Source organism: Sus scrofa, chromosome 1 (assembly GCF_000003025.6).
Source record: "Sus scrofa isolate TJ Tabasco breed Duroc chromosome 1, Sscrofa11.1, whole genome shotgun sequence".
In the NCBI taxonomy this organism is placed as follows: domain Eukaryota; kingdom Metazoa; phylum Chordata; class Mammalia; order Artiodactyla; family Suidae; genus Sus; species Sus scrofa.
Genome location: NC_010443.5, coordinates 55,932,962 through 55,955,419, shown reverse-complemented (window position 1 = coordinate 55,955,419; position 22,458 = coordinate 55,932,962). Strand labels below are relative to the sequence as shown.

At 37.1% G+C, this 22,458-nt stretch overlaps 1 protein-coding gene across 7 annotated transcripts in view; it reads left to right on the top strand.

The window, feature by feature from the left end:
• RARS2 (arginyl-tRNA synthetase 2, mitochondrial) overlaps positions 1-22,458 on the top strand; it is a 75,587-nt gene that overhangs the window by 26,675 nt on the left and 26,454 nt on the right. For 6 of the 7 annotated variants that reach the window (XM_021089854.1, XM_021089843.1, XM_021089867.1 and 3 more), the window contains 6 exons: positions 1,234-1,336; positions 2,699-2,782; positions 8,572-8,669; positions 12,317-12,372; positions 14,770-14,853; positions 18,278-18,354. In XM_021089854.1, the coding sequence (XP_020945513.1) occupies positions 1,234-1,336; positions 2,699-2,782; positions 8,572-8,669; positions 12,317-12,372; positions 14,770-14,853; positions 18,278-18,354 (502 nt within the window). The remainder of the gene's footprint in view (positions 1-1,233; positions 1,337-2,698; positions 2,783-8,571; positions 8,670-12,316; positions 12,373-14,769; positions 14,854-18,277; positions 18,355-22,458) is intronic. The other variant, XM_021089847.1, reaches the window with a different exon arrangement.

Below are 22,458 nucleotides of genomic sequence, written 5' to 3'. Positions count from 1 at the left end.
TAATCTGTATAAGATCTTTTCTCCCAGTCCTCAGGTCATTTTTTCATGGATAGTTACTCTGTAAATACTGGGAATTCTGGTGTGCATGTGCGAGGAAATGAGCTCCAGGTCTTCCTGCTCTGCCATCTTGGCTACTCTCAAGGCTCAGGAAGATTCTTTAGGGTCATTATTGACTAGTTCTATAATGTGATCAGAAGTCACAAAGGATTTTTACACTTGTGCCTGAATTTTAAGAGTGATAAGAAGGAAGTCATTTGTGTTCCTCTAAAATATGGCCTTGTGTTACAGATAATGATTCAACCCACTTATTTTGCACATAGAGTCTTATTCTCTAGTTCCTTATTAAACATTAGAAGATGTTCAATATGGGTAATTGTATAGATGTTTGTATATTAATTATTATTTTAATACATTGAACAATTTCAAAACTACAGAAAATTTGTAGGGAATAATGTAATGAACACTCATGCTCATGTTCTACCATGTCAAGTCTTAATTTGTTTCCAATTTTTTGTTTTTAGAAATCAAACATTATGGATACTGTTGAAGTCACCTATATATACTTCTTTGATTCCACTCCTTACCATCCTTCCTTAGATAACTGCTCTCAAGAAGCAAATTATTGTTTTCACAGTTGCTTTGTGTCTCTTTCTTGGTTTCTTTGTTTTGCATTGTTTCATCCCCAACCCAGTGAAAAGAATAAATGGCAGTATCTTATCTTTTTAGGGAAACTACTGAGTATTAAGAATAATTATTATTTTTCTCATGTCAAACAACATATTTTAAAATTTCAAAGGTCATTGAAGGGGCTTGAAAGAAGAAAGCACTTGGAAGAGTGGAAGAATTATAGAAGAGGTCAAGAGACTTGAGCTTTTTTTTTTTTTCCTAAGTCAGCTTATTAGTTGCACTAGGATTTTAGAGGAGACATTGAAGTTGCCAGACATCATTTTTCATTTCTGTCAAATAAGGCGGTTGCTCTTCCTCTTTCACAGAGATAGATCATCAAGCTACAAACTAGATAATGAAAGAGGAAGAATTTTATAAGATGGTACAAGATAAGTTCTAAATCAGTAAAAGGTGATGACATTTCTAGTTGCTCTATATTTTGAAAGTGTAACACCTTCTGATAAAAATAGTGTCTGTGTAGAGAACCCAGAGTGGTTAGTATTTTTTTGTTACACTAGTAATGTTTTTAAGGTAATAGCCCTTTCCTGTTTCAATATCTGTCTATAGAGAAGTAGCTGACTTTCAACTTTCTGTGGATTCTCTACTGGAAAACAACAATGACCATTCAAGACCAGACATTCAAATTCAAGCCATGAGACTGGCAGAGAAGGTACTTTATCTCTTTTTGACAGTATAATAAACATTATTTCAAAGAAAAAAAAAATACTCTGCAGGCTATCCCAGCCATGAAATGAATTTAATAATGTTTCTTTGTTCAAGGCACTTTAGAAAGTATAATTTAAATTTATTTTAGCCATGTACTATAAGGTTAGGATGATTTTTCAAATTAGTTATAAAACATTCCTCTTGAGCTGACATTGTTCAATTTTTTGATTAACCACTTATAGGAAGACCGAAGTGTTAATTAAATTTACAGATTGAAGCTGGATGGACTTCTGCATTTAGGAGAACAAGCTTGATAAATTAGAGCAGTGGGTTGCAATTTTTAAAATGAGTTTCTGAGAAGATGAGCATTAAAATATGAGAAGAAATGATTAGGTGTAAATAGAATCATGATTGCAGAGAAGTGGTTAGATGATTTAATAAAGCTCTTTCAGTTCTAATTTCTCTGGTGGGTTTGATATCTAAAAGAGGACTTGAAAGGATTGTGGAGAATGACCACATCAAATTGGTAGCGTAATGCCTTCAGAAAAGGCAGGCTTGGGACAGAGTTTGGTTTTTAAATAGGGTTATTACATGTGACACAGAGAAGGGCTTGGGCATGTTGAAGTGGAACAATGAAAGTCACTGTCATAGAAAAAGATGTTTAAAGGATGTACATGATGAAGGAGCTTTGGTAGCTAAGTAAATGTTTATTGGATCACAAAATCACCCCAGACTTTTTCAGGAATTATGCCAGGAATAAAATTATCCTAATTACAATATTTCCTCCTCCACTTCCTGTGAGTTCCCAAAAGTAAAGACTAGTGGCTCTTCAGAGACAGCAGGTATCTCTCCAAGCTCTGTGAGTGTATCAGGTGCTTTGAACATCTAATTGGTTAAAAATGTAAAGCATATTCATTGAAGATGAAGTGTTTAAATTATTCACTTTTTACATGTGGGTGGGAGTTGTTTTAGCAGAGGCCCTAACAGAATGTCATGTCTCTCATTCTCATGCAGGGTGGGTGAAATAAAAAAAAGACTTCATTGCATGTCAGGGTATGTAGGATGGAAGTAAGTGGTGCTTCTGTTTTGCCATGTTAGATGGTGAATTTGAAGCACAAGAATAGGAAAGAGAAAGAAAGAGACTCTGAATACAGAGTAGCATTCCAGTCAGGAAAAGAAGAAAACACGTCAATGCAAACAGAATGATGGAACTGGAAAGACTGGCCAAGGCCCAGGTCCAGACACAGTGACTGTGAGAGAGGACACTCTGCTGCCCTTGAAAGTCAGTCTGATGGCATTAGAACTACAGATCGCATTAGGTCTGTTTCCTAACATACCTGTTTTACTTGACCTGTTCTCTTTTCAGCTAAAATGTGATACAGTGGTCAGTGAAATCAGCACTGGTCAAGGGACCGTAAATTTTAAAATAAACAGAGAACTGTTAACAAAGGTAAGAATGGGTTATGTTCCAGTGTTGCACCTTCACTCATTCCCCCTGCTTTAGCTACAGTGGTTTTCCTCCAGTTGTTAAACTTTCTGTGCCTCCTCTTGCCTCATAATCTTTGTGCATTCTGATCCCTCTGCCTGGAATGCCACCCTGAGATCAATCTTCCTACCCTTCAGATCTCGATGTTCCCTAGCACTGCCTTTCTGACCCCTTCATTTATATACTCTCATAATACTACATCTCTCCCCTGGCAGAATTTATCATTGCTATTTTACATTCTTTTTATTTGATTAATGCCTATTGCCCTTTAAACTCTATTTTCCATTGGAACTTAAAGCATCTGTTTTTGTCACTTTTGGATTCCTGGTTCCTAACGCAGTGCTGGGCATGCTGCAGGGGCGAGAAAACTATTTTTAAATGAATTAATGGACTCTGTAATGAGTACAAGAAAGGCACTGTTGGTTCCCACTCTCTGGTAGTCTATAATATGTTGGAAGCATAAGATTTATATAGAGGAAACAATAAGACATTTCTTTCAATGAAACAATAAATATTAAAAAAAAAAAGATGGTTGATTCAATAAGCATAAGATCAAAGATGGAGAAATCTGTATGACTTGGAGAAGTTAGAGAAACTTCATGGAGGAATTGAGTCTCCCTTGAAGGAGACCGTGGAGGACAGGTAATCCTGAATAAGGAGTTGTAAAAGCCCCTTTGTCTCAATTGAACTTTAAAATTTATCATAGTGCATGGTTTAAGAAATACACACCAGTGTTCAATTGGCCAGTTTTAGTAAATGCCATGATCTTGAATTGAAAATAAGTATAAGACCAAAATTTCTAATAATACAGTGTCTTACCAAGGTTATGTAGTTTGCAGACATTTACCCATCAGCCCTGTAATTCTTCTGAAGGAGATAGAGGGTTTCATGCTTGTCTCTAGATCTTTGAACTTTTGTCTTTTATCTTTTTGCACTATTACTTCAAGGTAAACTTGTTAACCAAAATGTCACAGGAACAAGAGGAAATTTGTCTTGAGCTTGTTAAAAAAAATTGTCTACAACTCAGTGGGCTCTTGATAACATTTCATATATCTGTCTTAGTGTTTATGGAAGGAAGATGCAGCTCACCAAAGTGCCCTCCAAACATTAGGTCAATTGATAGGCAACATTATTTTAGGGTTTTTTGTTTGTTTGTTTTCCTTGAGATGGGGAAATGTACTATGGCAGATGGAGTTTGTTTTTACAACCAGCTTAGCTGAAAGAAATATGGTTCATATTTCAAGGCAAAGCATATATTTAGTTAATATTTAACATTTAAATGGTCATGGATTTTCATGTTTTATTACAGTTAATTGACCAGGAGAGCTTCTCTGTTTAAGGATGCCCACTAGCTCACTTATTAAAAATATTGCAAAATCCTTCTTTGTTGATAGTGGAGAGACAAGAGTTAGGGTTTTGAGGTCACATGGAAATCTTCCCTTCATTGTAGCTTTGAGGATCTGGATATTAGTGTGATTTCCATTAAAGAAACAAGCAGATTGCTCACAGTAGCCCTGCTCAATATTGCAGTGAAGATAGATCCTAGAATAGTGAACACTCATGGGCTGAAAAAGAAGTATTGAATATGCCTGTGTAATTCTTATCTGCTCAAAGCCTAATTTCTTCTATATCTGACTTCATTACTTTCAGGCCTTAAACTGTTCATTTGCATATCTGATGAATTTTTCAAGAAGAAAATGGTCCTTCTTAAGACCATTATAAAACTTTTTTTTTTGTTTTGCTTTTGAGGGCCACACTCGTGGCATATGGAAGTTTACAGGCTAGGGGCTGTATCTGAGCAGCAACTGCTGACCACAGCCACAGCCATGAGGGATCTGAGCCGTGTCTGTGACCTACACCACAACTTTCGGCAACACCAGATCCTTAACCTACTGAGCAAGGCCAGGGATCGAACCTGTATCCTCATGGATACTAATTGGGTTCATAACCCTCTGAGCCACAATGGGAACTCCCTTTTTGCATTTTAAAGTTGTTAAGCTTGACACATAGCCAATGCTCTGTGTCCAAAACTTACTCCTTAAACAGAGAAGTAAGAATTTGTCATTGTTTACACATGTACAAACTTAGCCTTCCATACAATGTATTTGTCCATACATTGTCATTGAATTATTAGCACTGGTAGCACCAGAGATTGATTGAATGTTAGCTTAGGTTTGGATCACTAATAGTGGTTTATAATGTCTTCTTGTGAATCACAGTCTAAAACGTGAAATTAAAGATAATTGGAACTACCAAATCTCTGGGACTAGAAAATAAATTTTTCAAGGCTAGGAGTTCACGTCGTGTTTCAGTGGTTAACGAATCCGACTAGGAACCATGAGGTTGCGGGTTCGATCCCTGGCCTTGCTCAGTCGGTTAAGGATCCAACATTGCTGTGAGCTGTGGTGAGCAGATGCGGCTCAGATCCCGCGTTGCTGTGGCCCTGGTGTACGCTGGCGGCTACAGCTTGGATTTGACCCCTAGCCTGGGAACCTCCATATGCTGCGGGAGCAGCCTTTAAAAGGGCAAAAAGACAAAAACATAAATAAATAAATTTTTCAAGGCTAGAAGAAATTATCGCTGTGAACAATGATCACTTTGGTACCAAACTTCAACCTGGAAATAGCCTACAGAAGACTTTCAGGAGAAACTGTAACTTCAAATAATAGTTAATTCAGTTTACTGTGAGAAAAAAGAGAAAATAAGAGTTTAACCAAATAGGAAAAAAGCAAACAGAATCCTGTTTTTTAGGTGTGCCTTAGAAATACGCAATGTGCACACGTGCATTTTTATATTTGCCAAATTCAACTTTGCATGCTCTACCAAAACTTAAGGGAAAAAGATGGAAAAAGAGATACTGATTTAAGTGGCTCTAACTCAGCTCATTATTTCACTAATTGAGTTTATGACAATAGGCAGTGGATGCATTCAAGTCATGTGTATTATCAGTTGGCTGAACACATGGAAAGAATGAATGATTAAGCAATTTTCAACTGTTAAGGAACTGACTAATTCATCAAGTAGCGGTAACTTCTGTAGCAGTTGTGTTGGGAGTTGTAGAGAAATATCAACCAATAAAGAATTAGATAAAATGTCAAAAATATCCATAGAAAATGTAATGCTGGTAGATAAACAGAAAGTACCAGCCAACTGGAAAATTTGTTAATTTGCTAAAAATTCTGAAAAATGAAACCTTTGAAAGATTTGATTTCTGATTTTTAAGTTCTTTTTTGTACCTACACTTACATTGCTGAGTACATCTTACCTTTAAAAGTGCATACTGGTAAATAGATGGGCCTCTAACTTATTCTTCTATTTGAATATCAGGGAACTTTGACTAATTCGCTGACATTCTTCTTTGTGCCCACTAATTCAGTAAACTTCCTACTTACTATTTGCCAAGAACTGTAATACTGAAGTGGCATATATCTTGCCCTCAGCAAGATTATAATCTGAAAGAAAAGCATTTTTAAAAAAAATCGCAGTGTCAGAGTTCCGTTATGGCTCAGTGGATTAACCTGACTCCTATCCATTAGGATGCAGACTCGATCCCTGGCTCCACTTAGTGGGTTGAGGATCCGGCCGTTGCCATGAGCTATGTTGTAGGTCGCAGATGTTGCTTGGATCTGGTGTTCCTGTGACTGTGGTGTAGGCTGGCAGCTGTAGCTCTAGTGTGACCCCTAGCCTAGGACTGCCATATGCCACAGGTGTGGCCCTTAAAAGAAAAAAAAAAAAAAATCACAGTATAATGTGTGATGGGTAGCCAATGGGATGAATCAGACAATGAAGGCATATATAGGATGCAATCCCAGTGTAAAGAAAGGTACATGTAAATCTTTTCTTTTTTAATCTGTCTTGAGGAGACAGGGTAACCTTGATTTGGGCCAAAGATAAAAAATACATTTGGGAGATACAAGGGCACACATTCCAGGCAGAAGGGACAGTGTGGGCCAGTGAAGAACATGACCTTGTCTGGCAATTAGCAGGTGATTGAGTATGGTTTGCACATAGGATGGCATGGGGGAAGATGAAATTTTATAGGACCTTACATGATCTGATAAGAGCTTCAGCTTTCTCCTGCATCATTATTTTCCATGGTGTGTTATATGTACCACAGGTGACACATGTCCTGATTTTTTGGTATTACTTATGCTAATGAAATTTATTTCATTTTAATAGTTATTATATTATTGGATAAAACTTAACACTTCTTCTTTTTTTTTTTGTTTTTTTTCTTGTCTTTTTGCCATTTTCTTGGGCCGCTCCCGCAGCATATGGAGGTTCCCAGGCTAGGGGTCAAATCCAAGCTGTAGCCGCCAGCGTACACCAGGGCCACAGCAATATGGGATCTGAGCCGTGTCTGCGACCTACACCACAGCTCACGGCAACGCCAGGTCCTTAATACACTGAGCAAGGCCAGGGATCGAACTCGCAACCTCATGGTTCCTAGTCGGATTTGTTAACCACTGAGCCATGACGGGAACTGCAAAACTTAGCACTTCTAACTTATGATTTTTATGGACCTAACAGTATTCCTTTTGCCAAATCAATTTCCTCAAAATTAAAAAAAGGAAAAATGATATGCATGTAAAGTAAAAATCAAACCAGAAACTGGTAAAGTCTCTTAAGTGGTGAGGGAATCATTGAAGAGTTTAAACAAACATGGGCCTGATTAAATATGTGTATTATATAAGAGGATAGTTAGGTGCTGTTGTTTTGTTGTAGTTTTTGTAGTGGTGTAGCTGACAGGTGATGAGGGTCTAAGCAACGAAAAAGGGGAAAACTATAAATGATATTTAGGAGACAGTGTGTACAGGGCTTGGTGATGAACAGATGGCTGGTTATGGAGACTGGGGGGAGAGGGTAGATCTTAGAAACTCCTAGGCTTCTTCTTTTTTTTTTTTTTTTTTTTGCTTTTCAGATCTACACCTGTGGCATATGGAAGTGTTACCAGGCTAGGGGTCGAATCAGAGCTACAGCTGCTGGCCTATGCCACAGCCACAGCAATGCAGGATCTGAGCCATGTCTGCGACCTACACCACAGCTCATGACAATACTGGATCCTTAACCCATTGAGCGAAGTCAGGGATCAAACCCACAACCTCATGGATCCTAGTTGGGGTTGTTAACCACTGAGCCATGAAGGGAACTCCCAGGAACCCAGCTTCTGATGTGGTTTTCTGTGGGGTTTGGAGTGAAGTTCATGAAAGGGGAGAATATAGAAGGAATAGGAGCATATTCTATTTGAAATGCCTGAGAGATGATCAGTCCTGAGCTGGACGTAGCAATCTGTAGCACAGATTCTGTTAAGTAAATGGTGGTCTTAGGACTTTGCACCTAGAAGAAGGGTTAATACATATAAAATGTTTAGTACAGTGCCTGGCACATGAGGCGTTCGATAAATATTAGATGTTGCTTCTGGTTTTGTTGTTTCTATTTGCTGTGGGACTTTTGGCAGCTACCTCTCTAAACTTCAGTTTCTTCACCTGTAACATGTCTACATCATTGGTTATTATAGGGATGAATAGACACCATGTATAAAAGGGCACAGAGGCCCCATAGAGGTTAACTCATGTTAGGATTGCTCTGACTAGCATTAGTAGTAGAAGTTGGTGATGCTAACAGTGCTATCAGATTTTCAGTTCATACATTAGAATAAACCAATTAACAATACTTAGTTCCTAGTAGCAAAGTAATTCAAAAAATTGCAAGTTTTTCTCTCATTAAATCTCTTGCCTTTTTTTTTCCCTCAGACAGTGCTGCAGCAGGTGATTGAAGATGGCTCAAAATATGGATTAAAAAGTGAGCTTTTTTCTGGCCTTCCCCAGAAGAAGATTGTGGTTGAATTCAGGTGAGTGCCTACCTATCTTATGTGGTGGTTAACGCACTTGGGCAGGTGAGTCTTTTACCATTAACATCTGGGATCTCACAAAATTATACATGGAAAAATTGAAAATCAGTGAGATTATATAATTTTCTTAAAATCACATAACTTGACCATTAAACCAGGCATAAAAATTTTCGGAAAAGTACCTAGTGATAGTTACGGGTTTTTTTCCTTAGGTATTTAACAGTTATTTTATTTTATTTATTTATTTTGGAATACCTAGTTTATTTTAGTGGACTCTTAAGGCACAGAAAATAATTACTACCGTATTAAGAATTATAAAGCAATGTGATTACCAGAGAATAAAGCCCTGTCATTTGTAATGCATATGTTTTTATCTTTATTGAGGTATAATTAACATAAAATTGTAAAATAAAGAGCATGGCATGATGATTTGTTATGTGTACACATTGTGAGAGGACTTCACCCACTGAGTTCACCCATTTATCACCTCCCATATTTTACCTTTGTGTGCGTGTGAGAGAGAACACTTAAGTTCTACTCTCTCTTTGCAGATTTCAATTATACAATACCTGTTAGTCCACTTGTTGTACCTTAGATCCTCAGACCTTATTTGTCTTATACCTGAAAGTTTGTACCCTTTTACCAACCTCCCCTATTTCATTTCCCCCAGCCTCTAGCCCCTGACAGCCACTTTTCTATGAATTTCTATGGATTTGGCTTATAGTTTTTTAGATCCCACGTATAAGTGATACCATGCAGTATTTGTCTTTCTCTGTCTGGCTTATTTTACTTAGCATAATGCTGTCCAGATTCATCCATGTTAGTGCAAATGACAGTATTTCCTTCTTTAAGGCTGAATAATATTCCATTATGTCTGTATACCACATTTTATTTATCTAGTCATCCATTGATAGACATCTAGGTTATTGCCATACCTTGGCTATTGTGAATAATGCTTCTGTGACCATGGGAGTACAAATATCTCTTCAGGATAATAATTTTGTTTACTTTGGACATATACCCAGCAGTCCCATTTCTGGGTAAGAAGAAAGTCACCTTCCTATTTCAGTTTGCTAGTTCTCTAGGTATGGGTATTCTCCAATACCAATTTGTTGCTACTCACCTAAAGATATTCTGTGCATTTATAAACAGATCACATGCATTGTGCATTGTTCTTCTACTTGCTTTTTCATTAAACATTGTATCTTATATTTCTTTATTATCAGTATATCCAGGGCTGGCTTATTTTTATTGTTTCATAGTATTCTGTTGTCTGAAGATTTTTTTTCAGTCAACTTTATTGAGTATAGTTACATATAATACAATACAGTTCACCATGTTTCAACAAGTAATTTGATGAGTTTTGGCAAAGATGTTCAGGTCATATAAACACCACTACAGTATTGATATCAAACAGTTTCTCTGTTATTTTTTTTCTCTTTTATTTTTTTTTTGCTTTCATCTGTATTACTCCCTTTTACTCTGCTTACTTTGGATGTACTTTGAGCCTCCTTTTCTAGTTTCTTAAACTAGGTTATTGATTTGAAATTTTTTTTTTTTTTTTTTTTTTTTTTTTGCTTTTTATGGGCACACCTGTGGCATATGAAAGTTCCAAGCTAGGGGTCAAATTGGAGCTACAGCTGCCAGCCTATAGCACAGACATAGCAACACCATATCTGAGCTGCGTCTGTGACCTACACCACACTCATAGCGGGGCCGGATCCCCGGCCCACTGAACAAGGCCAGGGATTGAACCCTCATCCTCAGGGCTACTAGTTGGACTTGTTTCCACTGTGCCACAACACAGATTTCTGGAGGTCCCAGAAATCTTTCTTCTTTTCTGTCATAAATATCTCATGCTATAAATTATTCTGCTTTAGCAACCTCTCATGAATTTGCTAGGAAGGCAGTCCTAAGGGTCACCTTGTTTGCTGAAGTTCTCTTGGGGATCACATTTCTTCGCTGCCCCATTGTTCAGTTTCGTAATACCAGTGTTTTTAATATTTTTCTGGTTCTTTAAGGCAAAAGAGTAAGTCTAGTCCGTGGTATTCTCTCTTGACTAGACATGGGAGATTACTTATTTTTTAACCCTGTAGAAGAACATTTACTTTTTTTTTTTAATGACTATCCTTATAGTTTCATAATTTTACAATTGTGCACAAGTACCTATAGGATCAGGTTTTTAAATTACAATACCCTTTAGAGAGTAAATAACAAAGCTTTGGAGATAGACCAAAATTCAGCTCTGGTTTTACTACTTTTAACCAGGTGTGTTCAAGTTAATATATCTTTTAAAAAAAAGTTTTATTGAAGTATAGTTGATTTAGAATGTTGTGGTAATTTCTTCTGTACAACAGAGTAATTCAGTTGTACCTATACACTTATCCAGGAGTTCCTGTCGTGGTGCAGTGGTTAACGAGGTTGCGGGTTTGGTCCCTGGCCTTGCTCAGTGGGTTAAGGATCTGGCATTGCCATGATCTGTGGTGTAGGTTGCAGATGCGGCTCGGATTCCACGTTGCTGTGGCTCTGGTGTAGGCCAGCTGCTACAGCTCCGATTAGACCCCCTAGCCTGGGAACCTCCATATGCCACAGGAGCAGCCCTAGAAAAGGCAAAAAGACCAAAAAATTATATATATATATACACTTATCCATTCTTTTTCAGATTATTTTCCCATATAGGTTGTCACAGAATACTGAGTAGAGAGAGTTCCCTGTGCCTATATAGTAGGTCCTTGTTGGCAAATCATTCCATATACAATAGTGTGCATGTGCCAATCCCAAACCCCCAGTGATTCCTCCCCCATATATGTTTTTTTTTTTAATATTGAAGTACTAGGAAATTTTTAAACATGCACAAAGGAAAGAACAAGTATATTAAGTCCCATATGCTCATCACCCAGATTCAAGAGTCTTCAAGATATTGCCACTTTGTTTCATTTATCTTTTTTCCTTTTGGTCTCAATTCCCTCATCAAAAATAAGAGATGAGAGTACCTAACATCAGAGCTCTTCTGAACATTAAGTCAGTTAATGGATGTAAAGTGTGTGAAACTGCACCTGTCAGGTAGTGATTGCTCTAGAAGCATTTGCTGTTGTTAAATTGTTGATTATAATTTTTTGATCACCAAGCATGATAAGTGTGTTGCTTAAGAATTTGGAGTGGTGAATCTGATTTCTGGTTATTCTGGGAAGCTTTATACATAAATATTTTTATATTTCTCAGTTTTAATTTCTGATACAATAAATACTGATAGATAATACTCATATAAACAAAATTCTTTGGGGACCTCAATAATTTTTAAGTTGATAACTAATACACTAAACTTAATTTCTAGTAATCTGCATTATTTGTATCAAAGCAGTAGCTCTGAATTTCTTCACCTTTTTATCCTTACATGAATCTGCTTCCTCATTGTGCCACTACTGTGTATGTTAGGTGACCTCCTCATAAGTCTCAGGATCAGTTTCACTAAGGATGATTCTTTCTGAGATCTAATTTATCTTTGCTCTAAGTTTATAATTTTTAACTATTTTTGCCCTAAATTACCAAAACCTTAGTTCACAATTGTATTACACTGGAGCTATGACCTAGTTCATTTTAGAACTCTTATTCTTAGGATAGAAAAATAACTTGCAGTTATTTTGCAGTTCGCCAAATGTTGCCAAAAAATTTCATGTTGGACATTTGCGTTCTACCATCATAGGTAAGTGTCATTCGTTTCACAGAAAATATTCAGCAGCCTTTGGGGCAGTATTTGATAGTACAGTCTAATGGTTTAACGCTAACCAAAGGACAAAAAAAAAACAAAAATTAGAAATTTATATGAGCTTGACATTAAATATGTCATGAAATGGGAGAAATTTATATGAGCTTAACAAATATGACATGAAATGGGAGAAATTTCTTTAGAAATGGCAAAAAGAAATTTTTTTCAAAACCAAAAGCTTAACTCATGAACCAGGTTTAACTGGTATGTGTGTTATGATTTTAACTTTTTAAAAATATGTATGTTTACAAAGAACTAAAAGATGCAAAAATGAAAATAATTATATGGGGTTGATAGTCATCCTCTCAATTTTTTTGTTCATCTGTTTTCTTTTAAAAAAGAAAATCTCGGTAATGTGAGTACTAACTGGAGTTTTCGAGACCGAAAATTGAAACAGGACTATCCTAATAAAGAGAGATTACTAAAGAACTTCATAGCTGCAATGCTTCAATGTATGATAGGCTTATGATTTCCATTTATTTAAAACATAGCATTACGTAGCAGCCTAATTTTAAAACTGCAGTTGGAGCTGTATAATATTAGAATTGGAAGGGGCTTTGGAGTTTATCTCATATCATCTGTCTTCCAGTATAGAAATCTGTCTTTAGTGTGCATAAGAGAAAGTCATTCAGTCTGTACTGGAATACTTTAAAGACCTGGAGAAGTTGGTGCTTGTGGCATAGATTATCATTGCACTACAGTCAGCTCTCACTGTTCTAAAGCTCTCAAGCAGCATTTTAAGAGGAAATGACAGGACTTAATGAAAAAATAAATGTAAGAAATATACTGTATAAGAAAAGGTACATGAGTTAAGTCAAAAGCATATGAGTAATTGATGGGTAGAGCATGATAAAAGTTGTGTGACAGTTGTTAAGGGAAATATTTGAACCAGGAAGAGATAATATATATTTTTTAAACTTACCATATTAAGTGTTTTCATGTATTATCTCAATTATTTTCACAGTAACCCTTTTTGGTAAGTACTCTTGGTTTATGAATGAGGAAACTCAGATACAAAGGGTAACTTTTTCAAAATCACCTACATGGTATTGTAGCCAGGATTTTAAATTAGGCAGTCTAATTCCAAAAGGCTTGATTCAGGCATTTAGTTGGATAAGATAAAGTGGTAAGAAAAAAATAGAGTCTGAATGCCAGCTACAAAAGCTGACTTGGTTGCTGAGACCATATAGACAGATTGGGACCATATAATCTAGAAATAGGAAAACTAGAAGAGAAGTAGCTGTAGTAACTGAAGTCAGCTATATATATTGGTGAGGGAATTATTTGCAGAAAACTAGATCTACTTCAGTCAAAGCAGGAAAGAATTTATAATGGGATGTTGAATAGTTTGCAAAGTTGGTGGAAAAGCTGAAGAAGCTTTGGATTAAGCTGACATAGATGACCCCCAAAGCTATACCATGGAACTTGATCATAGATCAAAGGAACTGCTCTTTTCTGCAATCACTGTCACTGCTATAATCAGGAAACTGCTACTACTCTCACCATCCCTTCTAGAAGTTACACTAGCAAAAAAGCCACTAATATGCCATCCTTTACTCCCCTTGGAGGTCACCTGACAGGATACTAGGACCTCTACTAGCACTACTACTACTGTGATGCCACTAAAAACAAACTTCTGTTACTGTGCTTGTTGGAAAAAATAGAGGTAGCTCCCTTTGGCTACCTCATTTCCAACCTTTTAGATCACACACAAAGTGTGTCTGATTACCCAAACTTAAATGACTTCTGAAACCCTAATTGCAAGAAATTCAGAGGAGTGTTATTTTTAACTATCCAGCCTCTATAGTATGTGAGGGCACACTAGACAGAGAGTGGAATAGATGTCAAATGTCAAACCAGTATCAGCAATACAGGAAGGTAAAGGCCTTGGACTATTGTGTGCCATTATTTAGGGAAAAGCATGAAAGGAGAGACTTCAGTAATTGAAAGAAGGTAGCTACTTAAAAAAAAAAAAAATCAGTATGGTTGGGATATATAAGAGAAATTTGTATCTCTTGTTGATTTCTGAGATTCTCTTACTGTCTATCCTTGGAATTGATTTGGAATAACAGTTACGCTACTGTGTGTTCTTAACTCCCATTATTGTTGATGAAAAAATTGAGACTCTTTAGAATGACTGCCTCCAAAATAATTCCTTATTCCCTTTCCACAACATAGATAAAAATACAATAATTAGTGTTTTAGTAAAAATAAAAATTGATAGTACATTTTGTCTAAAGAATTTTGTGTTATGCTTTGATATTAGAGGAGTACATGGTTCTTATGTATTCTTGCGATAACAAGAATGAGCAACTATATTTTATTTATTACTAGGAAATTTTATAGCAAATCTCAAAGAAGCGTTAGGACATCAAGTAACAAGAATAAATTATCTCGGAGATTGGGGCATGCAGTTTGGTAAGTAAATTTGAGGTTTTATTTTTCATATCATTGTTAAGGTTAATTTCTTTTAATATCATGTTACCTGATCATCTGGACAAAATATGGTCAGAATCCCATCAGATAAAGTAGTTCTTCCTGTTTTTTTCTCTAATGGTTCTTTTGCCTAAATCTCATATTTTATTTATTTGAGTATTTCTCAACATACAAGTTTTCAGGGAAGAAACTTTGCACATCCAAAATAAGATCTGATAAATAAAGACTTTTGTGGTTTTATTAAAGAAAAATAGGTTTCATTTGTTAGATACATGTAGAAGTAAGTATGGGGAAAGACTAAGTCTAGGAATACATTCTTCTCAACCACAGCCCTGCCATTTTTAAACTAGTGAAATCCCACCTCCCGCCATCCTACATGAAATGGGATCTGTCATACCTTGGGCCAGGGGCCTAGAGGAAAAACAAACTGGTATATTTTGGCTTTCCCTTAAGCTATACAAGTGGTGAGGCTAGGGGAGGGAGTGGGATCAAAAAGAAAAGAGAGGAAGAGAAGAATGAAGCCCAAATAGTTGAGTGCCACAGATTATCTCTAAAGCTGTGAGTTTGCTTGGAACCATTATTAGCTCATATACTCCAGTCATCCAAGTGTGGAAGGACAAGATAAATGAAGTTGCTATGGTAATGAAGGACTGGTGGCATGTGAAATGCAGACTTTTAAAAATCTCTGGCAGCTATCAGGTGCATTTTAAGATCCAGCCCTAGTATCACCACTGAAAAGCCTTTTCTGACCACAGAGCCCTTGCCCACCTTCTCACATTGCCAAGTTCCTAGTATGCAACTCCACTCTGTAATTGTTTTCTTATTTGTGCACGCTCTTCCCTGTGATGTGAAATGTTCCATGAAAGCATGGACTATGTCATAATTGTTTTTGTATCTATAATGCTTGACACCTAAGAGGCACTTGGAGTGATAAATGAATCTGTCTTGGGAAGTATTTCACAATACTACTCCAAAAGAAAGGCTAGGTAATATTTTAAAGCTTCTGCAAAGGGTAATGTGCCTGCCAGTTCACTGATAATATTATGTTTCATATCTAATGAAATGACATCAAAGTTTTCAAAAGACAGATTTATCATGACCTTCCTCTTATGGATATTATCCTTTCAGTTTAAGAAAAACCTTTTGTAGACCTTTAAAAGGATAGAACTTGAACCTAACAGTGCCCTTACTATTCGCTGTGAAGGAATAGGAAACATGCCCTGCATTTTAAAAACCCACCTGCAGTTCACAACAGTGGGTACTCAGAGGTTTGAGCTCTAGTTCAACAGTCAGATTTAATAGATGACATCCGCTTTATATGAGATGGACTGTATAGGCATTTCACAGTCATTAGCAAATAGGTATTTATGATATTCATTATTTTAGCTGCAGGATTTTATTATGGTGATTTTTCTCTAAAGGACTGCTATGGTTAATGATCTGTCAACATTTCCATTATAATTATCATTGTTGAAGAGTTTTAATTTTGGCTGTTTCAGCTAACCCCTACTGAAACTTGGTAGACAGTTCTTAAGTATAGAATTGGTTTTTGAAAATGTATTAGGTTGAGGAGTTCCCGTTGTGGCTCAGCAGAAACGAATCTGACTAGGAACCATGAGGTTGTGGGTTCCATCCCTGGCCTTATTCAGTGGGTTAAGGATCCGGCGTTGCCGTGAGCTGTGGTGTAGGTCGCAGATTCGGCTCGGATCTGGCATTGCTGTGGCTCTGGGGTAGGCCGGCAGCAACAGCTCTGATTAGACCCCTCCATATGCCGTGGTGCAGCCCTCAAAAGACAAAAGACAAAAAAGAAAGAAAATTTATTAGGTTGAATGTTAAATAGAATTAACCTTTACTTTTCCCATTTCTGTTTTTTAGCACTCTGGGTATCTTTCCACGCCTTACTCCCAAGACCTTGAATCATAATCACATTTCCTTTTGCCTGAAAGAATGTAGTGCTGGTATATCTTTTAGTCGTCCTTTTATTTTTTAATTTAATTTTATTTTTTCTTTTGTCTTTTTGCTAATTCTTGGGCCGTTCCCACGGCATATGGAGGTTCCCAGGCTAGGGGTCGAATCGGAGCTGTTACGCCAGAGCCACAGCAACGCGGGATCCGAGCCGCGTCTGCAACCTACACCACAGCTCACGGCAACGCCGGATCGTCAACCCACTGAGCAAGGGCAGGGACCGAACCCGCAACCTCATGGTTCCTAGTCGGATTCATTAACCCCTGCGCCACGACGGGAACTCCGTTTTTAGTCGTCCTTTTAGTTCCTGTCTAAGTTCCAAAGATTATCTACCCTTTGTTTGGTAACATCCCACTTTCTTTTGAGCCTATATAGAAAAACGTACATTTTGAGCCTATATATAGAAAAATGTACAGTGGCAACAGCTCCTTGAGGTCTGAAGCTTCGTATTTGATATAGTTGTAGAAACAGATTCATTTTTAAAATAATTACACTCTTTACAGAGAGTTACTCTTGGCCCCAGGCTGCATGTATCCATTCAAACCAAAATTCTGGTCATCTTTTAGCAAAATGTCTTAAGAGTATAAATAGTCACAGTTTATAGAAAGATAAACCTCAGGACTTTTCTTAAAGGTTTAAATTAGGCAGAGCCACTTTGCCTTTCCACTTGCATCTCTCACAAGTGTCTTATCTTAATCTATTTCTTGCGTATCAAAAAAAAATTTTTTAAATAAAAGTTCAAATTAATACCATCCCCGAGCTCTGAACTTATCATCAAAGACAAAAAACAAAAATATACCAAAAAATCCCAAACCATTGGCATGTAAAAGACCAATATATAGCCAGACAAAAGCATTTTATCACTTGGTTACCTTGAATAGGAGAAGTAATCAGCAATAGATATTTCAAGGTTTATCTTCAGTTATTTGTTTAAAAGCTGATATGATAACACTAAGCAAATTCCTACCATTGTTTTATTTTCACATCTACAGATGTAAATAGAAGGGTTTAAAATCACTTCCCATCAGTTTCTTTCCACAGATTTTGTGTGTCTAGTGCCTGACATCACAGTGTTCTTCCACAGAGTAGCTGCTCAATAAATGCTTGTTTTATTAATGTCTTTGGGGGCGGGGGGCATTGAGCACTGCTAGTACAAAGGTAAATAAGCCCTAGACTCTGCCTTTGATTAATTCATACTCTGTTGGTTTCTGTGAAATTAATTTCAGTGATCTCTTCAATATATTGGATTTATGATTTGGTATATTGAATTTTACTTTGTCAGTTTCAGGGTAGTAAAAGGTGATAATGTTTGTTTTGCTATATTCTCAGGATGCATAACTATGAGAGGTTGATTTTTTTATAGAACTCTACCTGTTCCCTGCCATGACTCTTCTCTACTGTTCCATTTTACAATTTTTTCGTTTATGAATTATTGTGGTAGGTCTTCTGGGAACTGGCTTCCAGCTGTTTGGCTATGAAGAAAAACTACAGTCCAATCCTTTGCAGCATCTCTTTGAAGTAAGTTGGCAAGAAGCAATATTAGAAAATGCTTCAACTTCTTTTTTCAGAGTTCAAACAGCTTGATAACACATTTTTAATCCTAGAGGTTTTAAAAAAAAAAAAAAAAACTATTCATTAAAACAAGTGAGCAAAACGAGTTAAAATGTTGCTTATATCTTACTAAGGAGTTCTTTTCATTTTCAAATCCAAGTGTTTCTTTTATTACTATTTTAGTTGATTTGGGACAGTATTACTCCAAGTATAGTATCTTAGCATAAACACATAGAATAACAGGTTCAGCATAGAACTCTTTGAGTTCTTTATTAGTTGATATGTACTGCAGCTTTCTTCATGGTAATAACTTCAATTCATTTAGACTTGAAAAAAACCTGAGTATATATTATTTTGCTCTTGTTCTGCTTGGGAGAAGCTACACATGTTTCTCTGTGAATTTGTGTGTGCTCTATTAATTTATCTTTTAGCTCCTTTTCCTGGCTCTTGCCCAATGTGAATGTCTTACTATTCTACTTTTAGTCCCTTGAATACTCTACATTTCTGTCCTAGAGTTCATTAATAAAGCCCTTTCCGTTGAGTTAATTTCCAGGAATGTATTTCCTTTTCATTGTCCCAGTTCTTTCATCTGCTGTTTCTGGGCCTGATAAGAAGGAACACAGTTACTGCATCAGCCACGTTGATGACCTACCTGGGGATCAGACTAAGAGTGTGTCTGAGGAAGATCACCAAATAATGCTTTCCTTCTCTAGCCACAGAGAGCATGTCATCATGTTCCTTTTTGCTAAAGCACTTTTCTCCTGCAGCTGGCTTTGTAGTTAATTTTAGCAAAACACATTCTAATTCTTAAAGACCTTTAAAGGTTTGTGGTTTCTTCCTGAGTCCATACCCTCACTTGCACTGTAAATGCCTACATTTCAATTTATACTATTACCCAAAAGATTTTTTTCTCTCTTTCCCATTGAGTTTTATTGGTAGGCAAGTGTTTATAATTACTATTAAATATTAAATAATATTAAAATTAATAATTCTATGGTTGTCTATAAATAAATCATGCCACCGTAGTGCCTCAAATTTTTACTGTATTTTTTTTAATTTTTAAATAATCATAAGGATTTTTTTACCATGAGTTTAGTGAACCTTTCATCAGATCCAGACCCCAGAAATAACCCACAATGCAAAAATGCAAATACCTGCTTGGAGACTCTGTGTCATTGAGAGAACATTTTTAAGAATTTAGAGTACAGTTTGATAGATGAGATTACTGCTCTCATCGTTCTCACATCCAACCTCAGAAGTTTTAATTTAATCCTAAAAATAGTAAATCTTAATGCCCATAATGTTTTAAATATTTTAGTTTAAAAAAAAAAGAAAAAATAGGAGTTCCTGTTGCGACTCAGCAGTAACGACACTGACTAGTATCCATGAGGATGCAGGTTCGATCCCTGGCTCAACTCAGTGAGTTAAGGATCCAGCATTGCCACAAGCTGCAGTGTAGGTCACAGATGCAGCTCAGATCCCACATTACCGTGGCTGTGGTGTAGGCCAGCAGCTGCAGCTCCAATTCGATTGCTAGCCTGGAAATTTCCATATGCCATGGCTGTGGCCCTAAAGAGGGAAAAATAAATAGATAAATACATAAATATTTTAGTAAAATTTGTTCTTAAACTCCATAGAAACCTAAGCATATGTTTCTTTTTAAGCAGTTTAATACAATTTCCTGCCTTTTGAGACTCATAAGAATTGGGAGATCACACATCTATCTTAGAGGACAAACATAAGGCAGAAACAAGGGCAGGGAGTACTTTTATCAATAACAGAAAACTCAGGGAACAATTGTGATGTTTGCATTGTGTTCTTTTGCGTAAGAGCTTCATAGGGGAGCAGTATTTATAGACTAAAGAGGACAACTCAAATACACCCACCTTGCTATTTGTCAATTGAAGATAGAATTTCATTAGAGCACTTGTCTACTCTCTTCCTCCTTCCTTTGCAAGATGAAGAAAATGCTGAGCCTAAGGTAGCAGCCTTTAGGTTATTTTATCTTTGTGCTAATTTGTGCAGACCCAGTTCCACTTTAACATTACAGTTGTCACTATAGATTACCTTCAACAACAACTTTTAGCATAATTGAGGAATTTTTCCCCATTTTTTGTTTTTATTTTTTTTCAGTTTTAAGCAAACAAATTTTTTTGTTTCTAAAAGGAAACCTGAATCTAGGTCCAACCTGTTTTTGTCCCTCTCAAGTTATAGTTGGAGCTCTTTGAGAGGAAGGACCTTCTTCCTCATCTTTTATGTGCAGCCTCATACACACTCCATGCCTTGCAGTAAATGCTTGAATGACTTTCATCTCTTTGTCCCTTCCTCTTCCGTTTAAGTGTGACATATAAAACCTATTAATGTACTCTAAGGAAAGGCTAACCATTATAGGATACACTATTTATCATGTGTCAAAATCTAACTTGCTTTATTATGCAGTGTACTGGTGAAGAACCCAAAGGGCATACCCAAGATTCCAAGCCAGGGAATTTGGCTCCTGAGTGGTCTCTCTGCCCTGCCCCCCACTGGCACTACAGACTGCCTTTCTGAGCCATTCATTTCCATTGGTTGTAATAACATTTTCCTTCTTTCACCCTTGAATCTCTGTAAAAGGGCATAATTAATAGTTTAGTTTCAGCAGTCTCAATATTCTGGCATTTTTGGCTTAGGCTATCCAGGAGCAGATTTTGTGGTCCTCCTCCCTCTGTTGTTGCTGGAGTCCAGCTCCAGTAGCCAGGGATGCGCACCCTGTCGGGGATGGATGGTGTCGGCGAATGCACACGGAGACAGCCTCTTTGTCTCTTTTTCAGAGCACTGGACTGCTCAAATTTTATTGGCATAGATGATTGTTTATATAGACAGTTTTCAGTTACACCACAATGTTAAAAGTACACCGAAGGTCAAATTCTAAAGGTTAACTCCCAGATTATGTTTTCTGACCACATGGTACAGTAGTCACACGTTAAAACTAAGATCAATAAGCACAAAACATCATGAGTACAAAACATCATGTGAAAATAAAGAGATACAGGAGTTCCTGTCGTGGCGCAATGGTTAACGAATCCGACTAGGAACCATGAGGTTGCGGGTTCGATCCCTGCCCTTGCTCAGTGGGTTAACTATCCGGCGTTGCCGTGAGCTGTGGTGTAGGTCGCAGACGCGGCTCGGATCCTGCGTTGCTGTGGCTCTGGCATAGGCCTGTGGCTACGGCTCTGATTCAGCCCCTAGCCTGGGAACCTCCATATGCCGCAGGAGCGGCCCAAGAAATAGCAAAAAGACAAAAAAAAAAAAAAAAAAAAAGATAGAGTACAAAGCATCTCGTGGTTAGCTAACAGATAAAAAGGCTACAGACATAAGGATTCGGCATTCACAAGACTTGTTTTTAGATTAGTGCTTATCTTCAAAGCATGATGGCAGTATGAGAAAATCAACTTCAGTTAGCTATCACTTAAAAGTTTCTAAAATCAAGGACAACTCTCATAGCTAGGTTTCTTTGACCGTGAATAATATATGCCTAACTTTATCTAAGTCTGTAGTACATTCCAACTTCTAAAGCTTACAGTATAACCAGTTAGTAGATAAACACTATGTTTTTAATTAAATTGGATTTGAATAGGGGAAAGTCCATCAGGATGAAATTTTTATATTGTTGTAATTTTGTTAAATCACAAATCACCACAGGAAAATAAGAATGGAAAATAATAATAAGTAAATAACAGGAAAGACTGAGGAAAAACTGAACAACAAGTAAAACAACAGGAAAGACTAGGTCACCCAGGAAACAATCCATGTTCTGCGTAAACATGGAAATTGTCTTCCCGGGAAAGCCCCAATTCTTCCCCATCAATGTCAACATGAGAGCCATGTAATCTAAGGCCTGCCCTTGGATTGCACCGCACAGGCAGGCCTCAGCCTGCCCTCTGTTTTTCACCATACAGGCAGGCTTTTATCCTGACCAGAAGCCTACCTTCGGCTTGCACCATTCAGGTGAGCTCCCTTCCTTGGTTAGGAACCTGCCTTTGGGTTTTGGGAGGTTTTTTTGCCGTCGGGCAAGGTCCCTTCCTCGAGTCC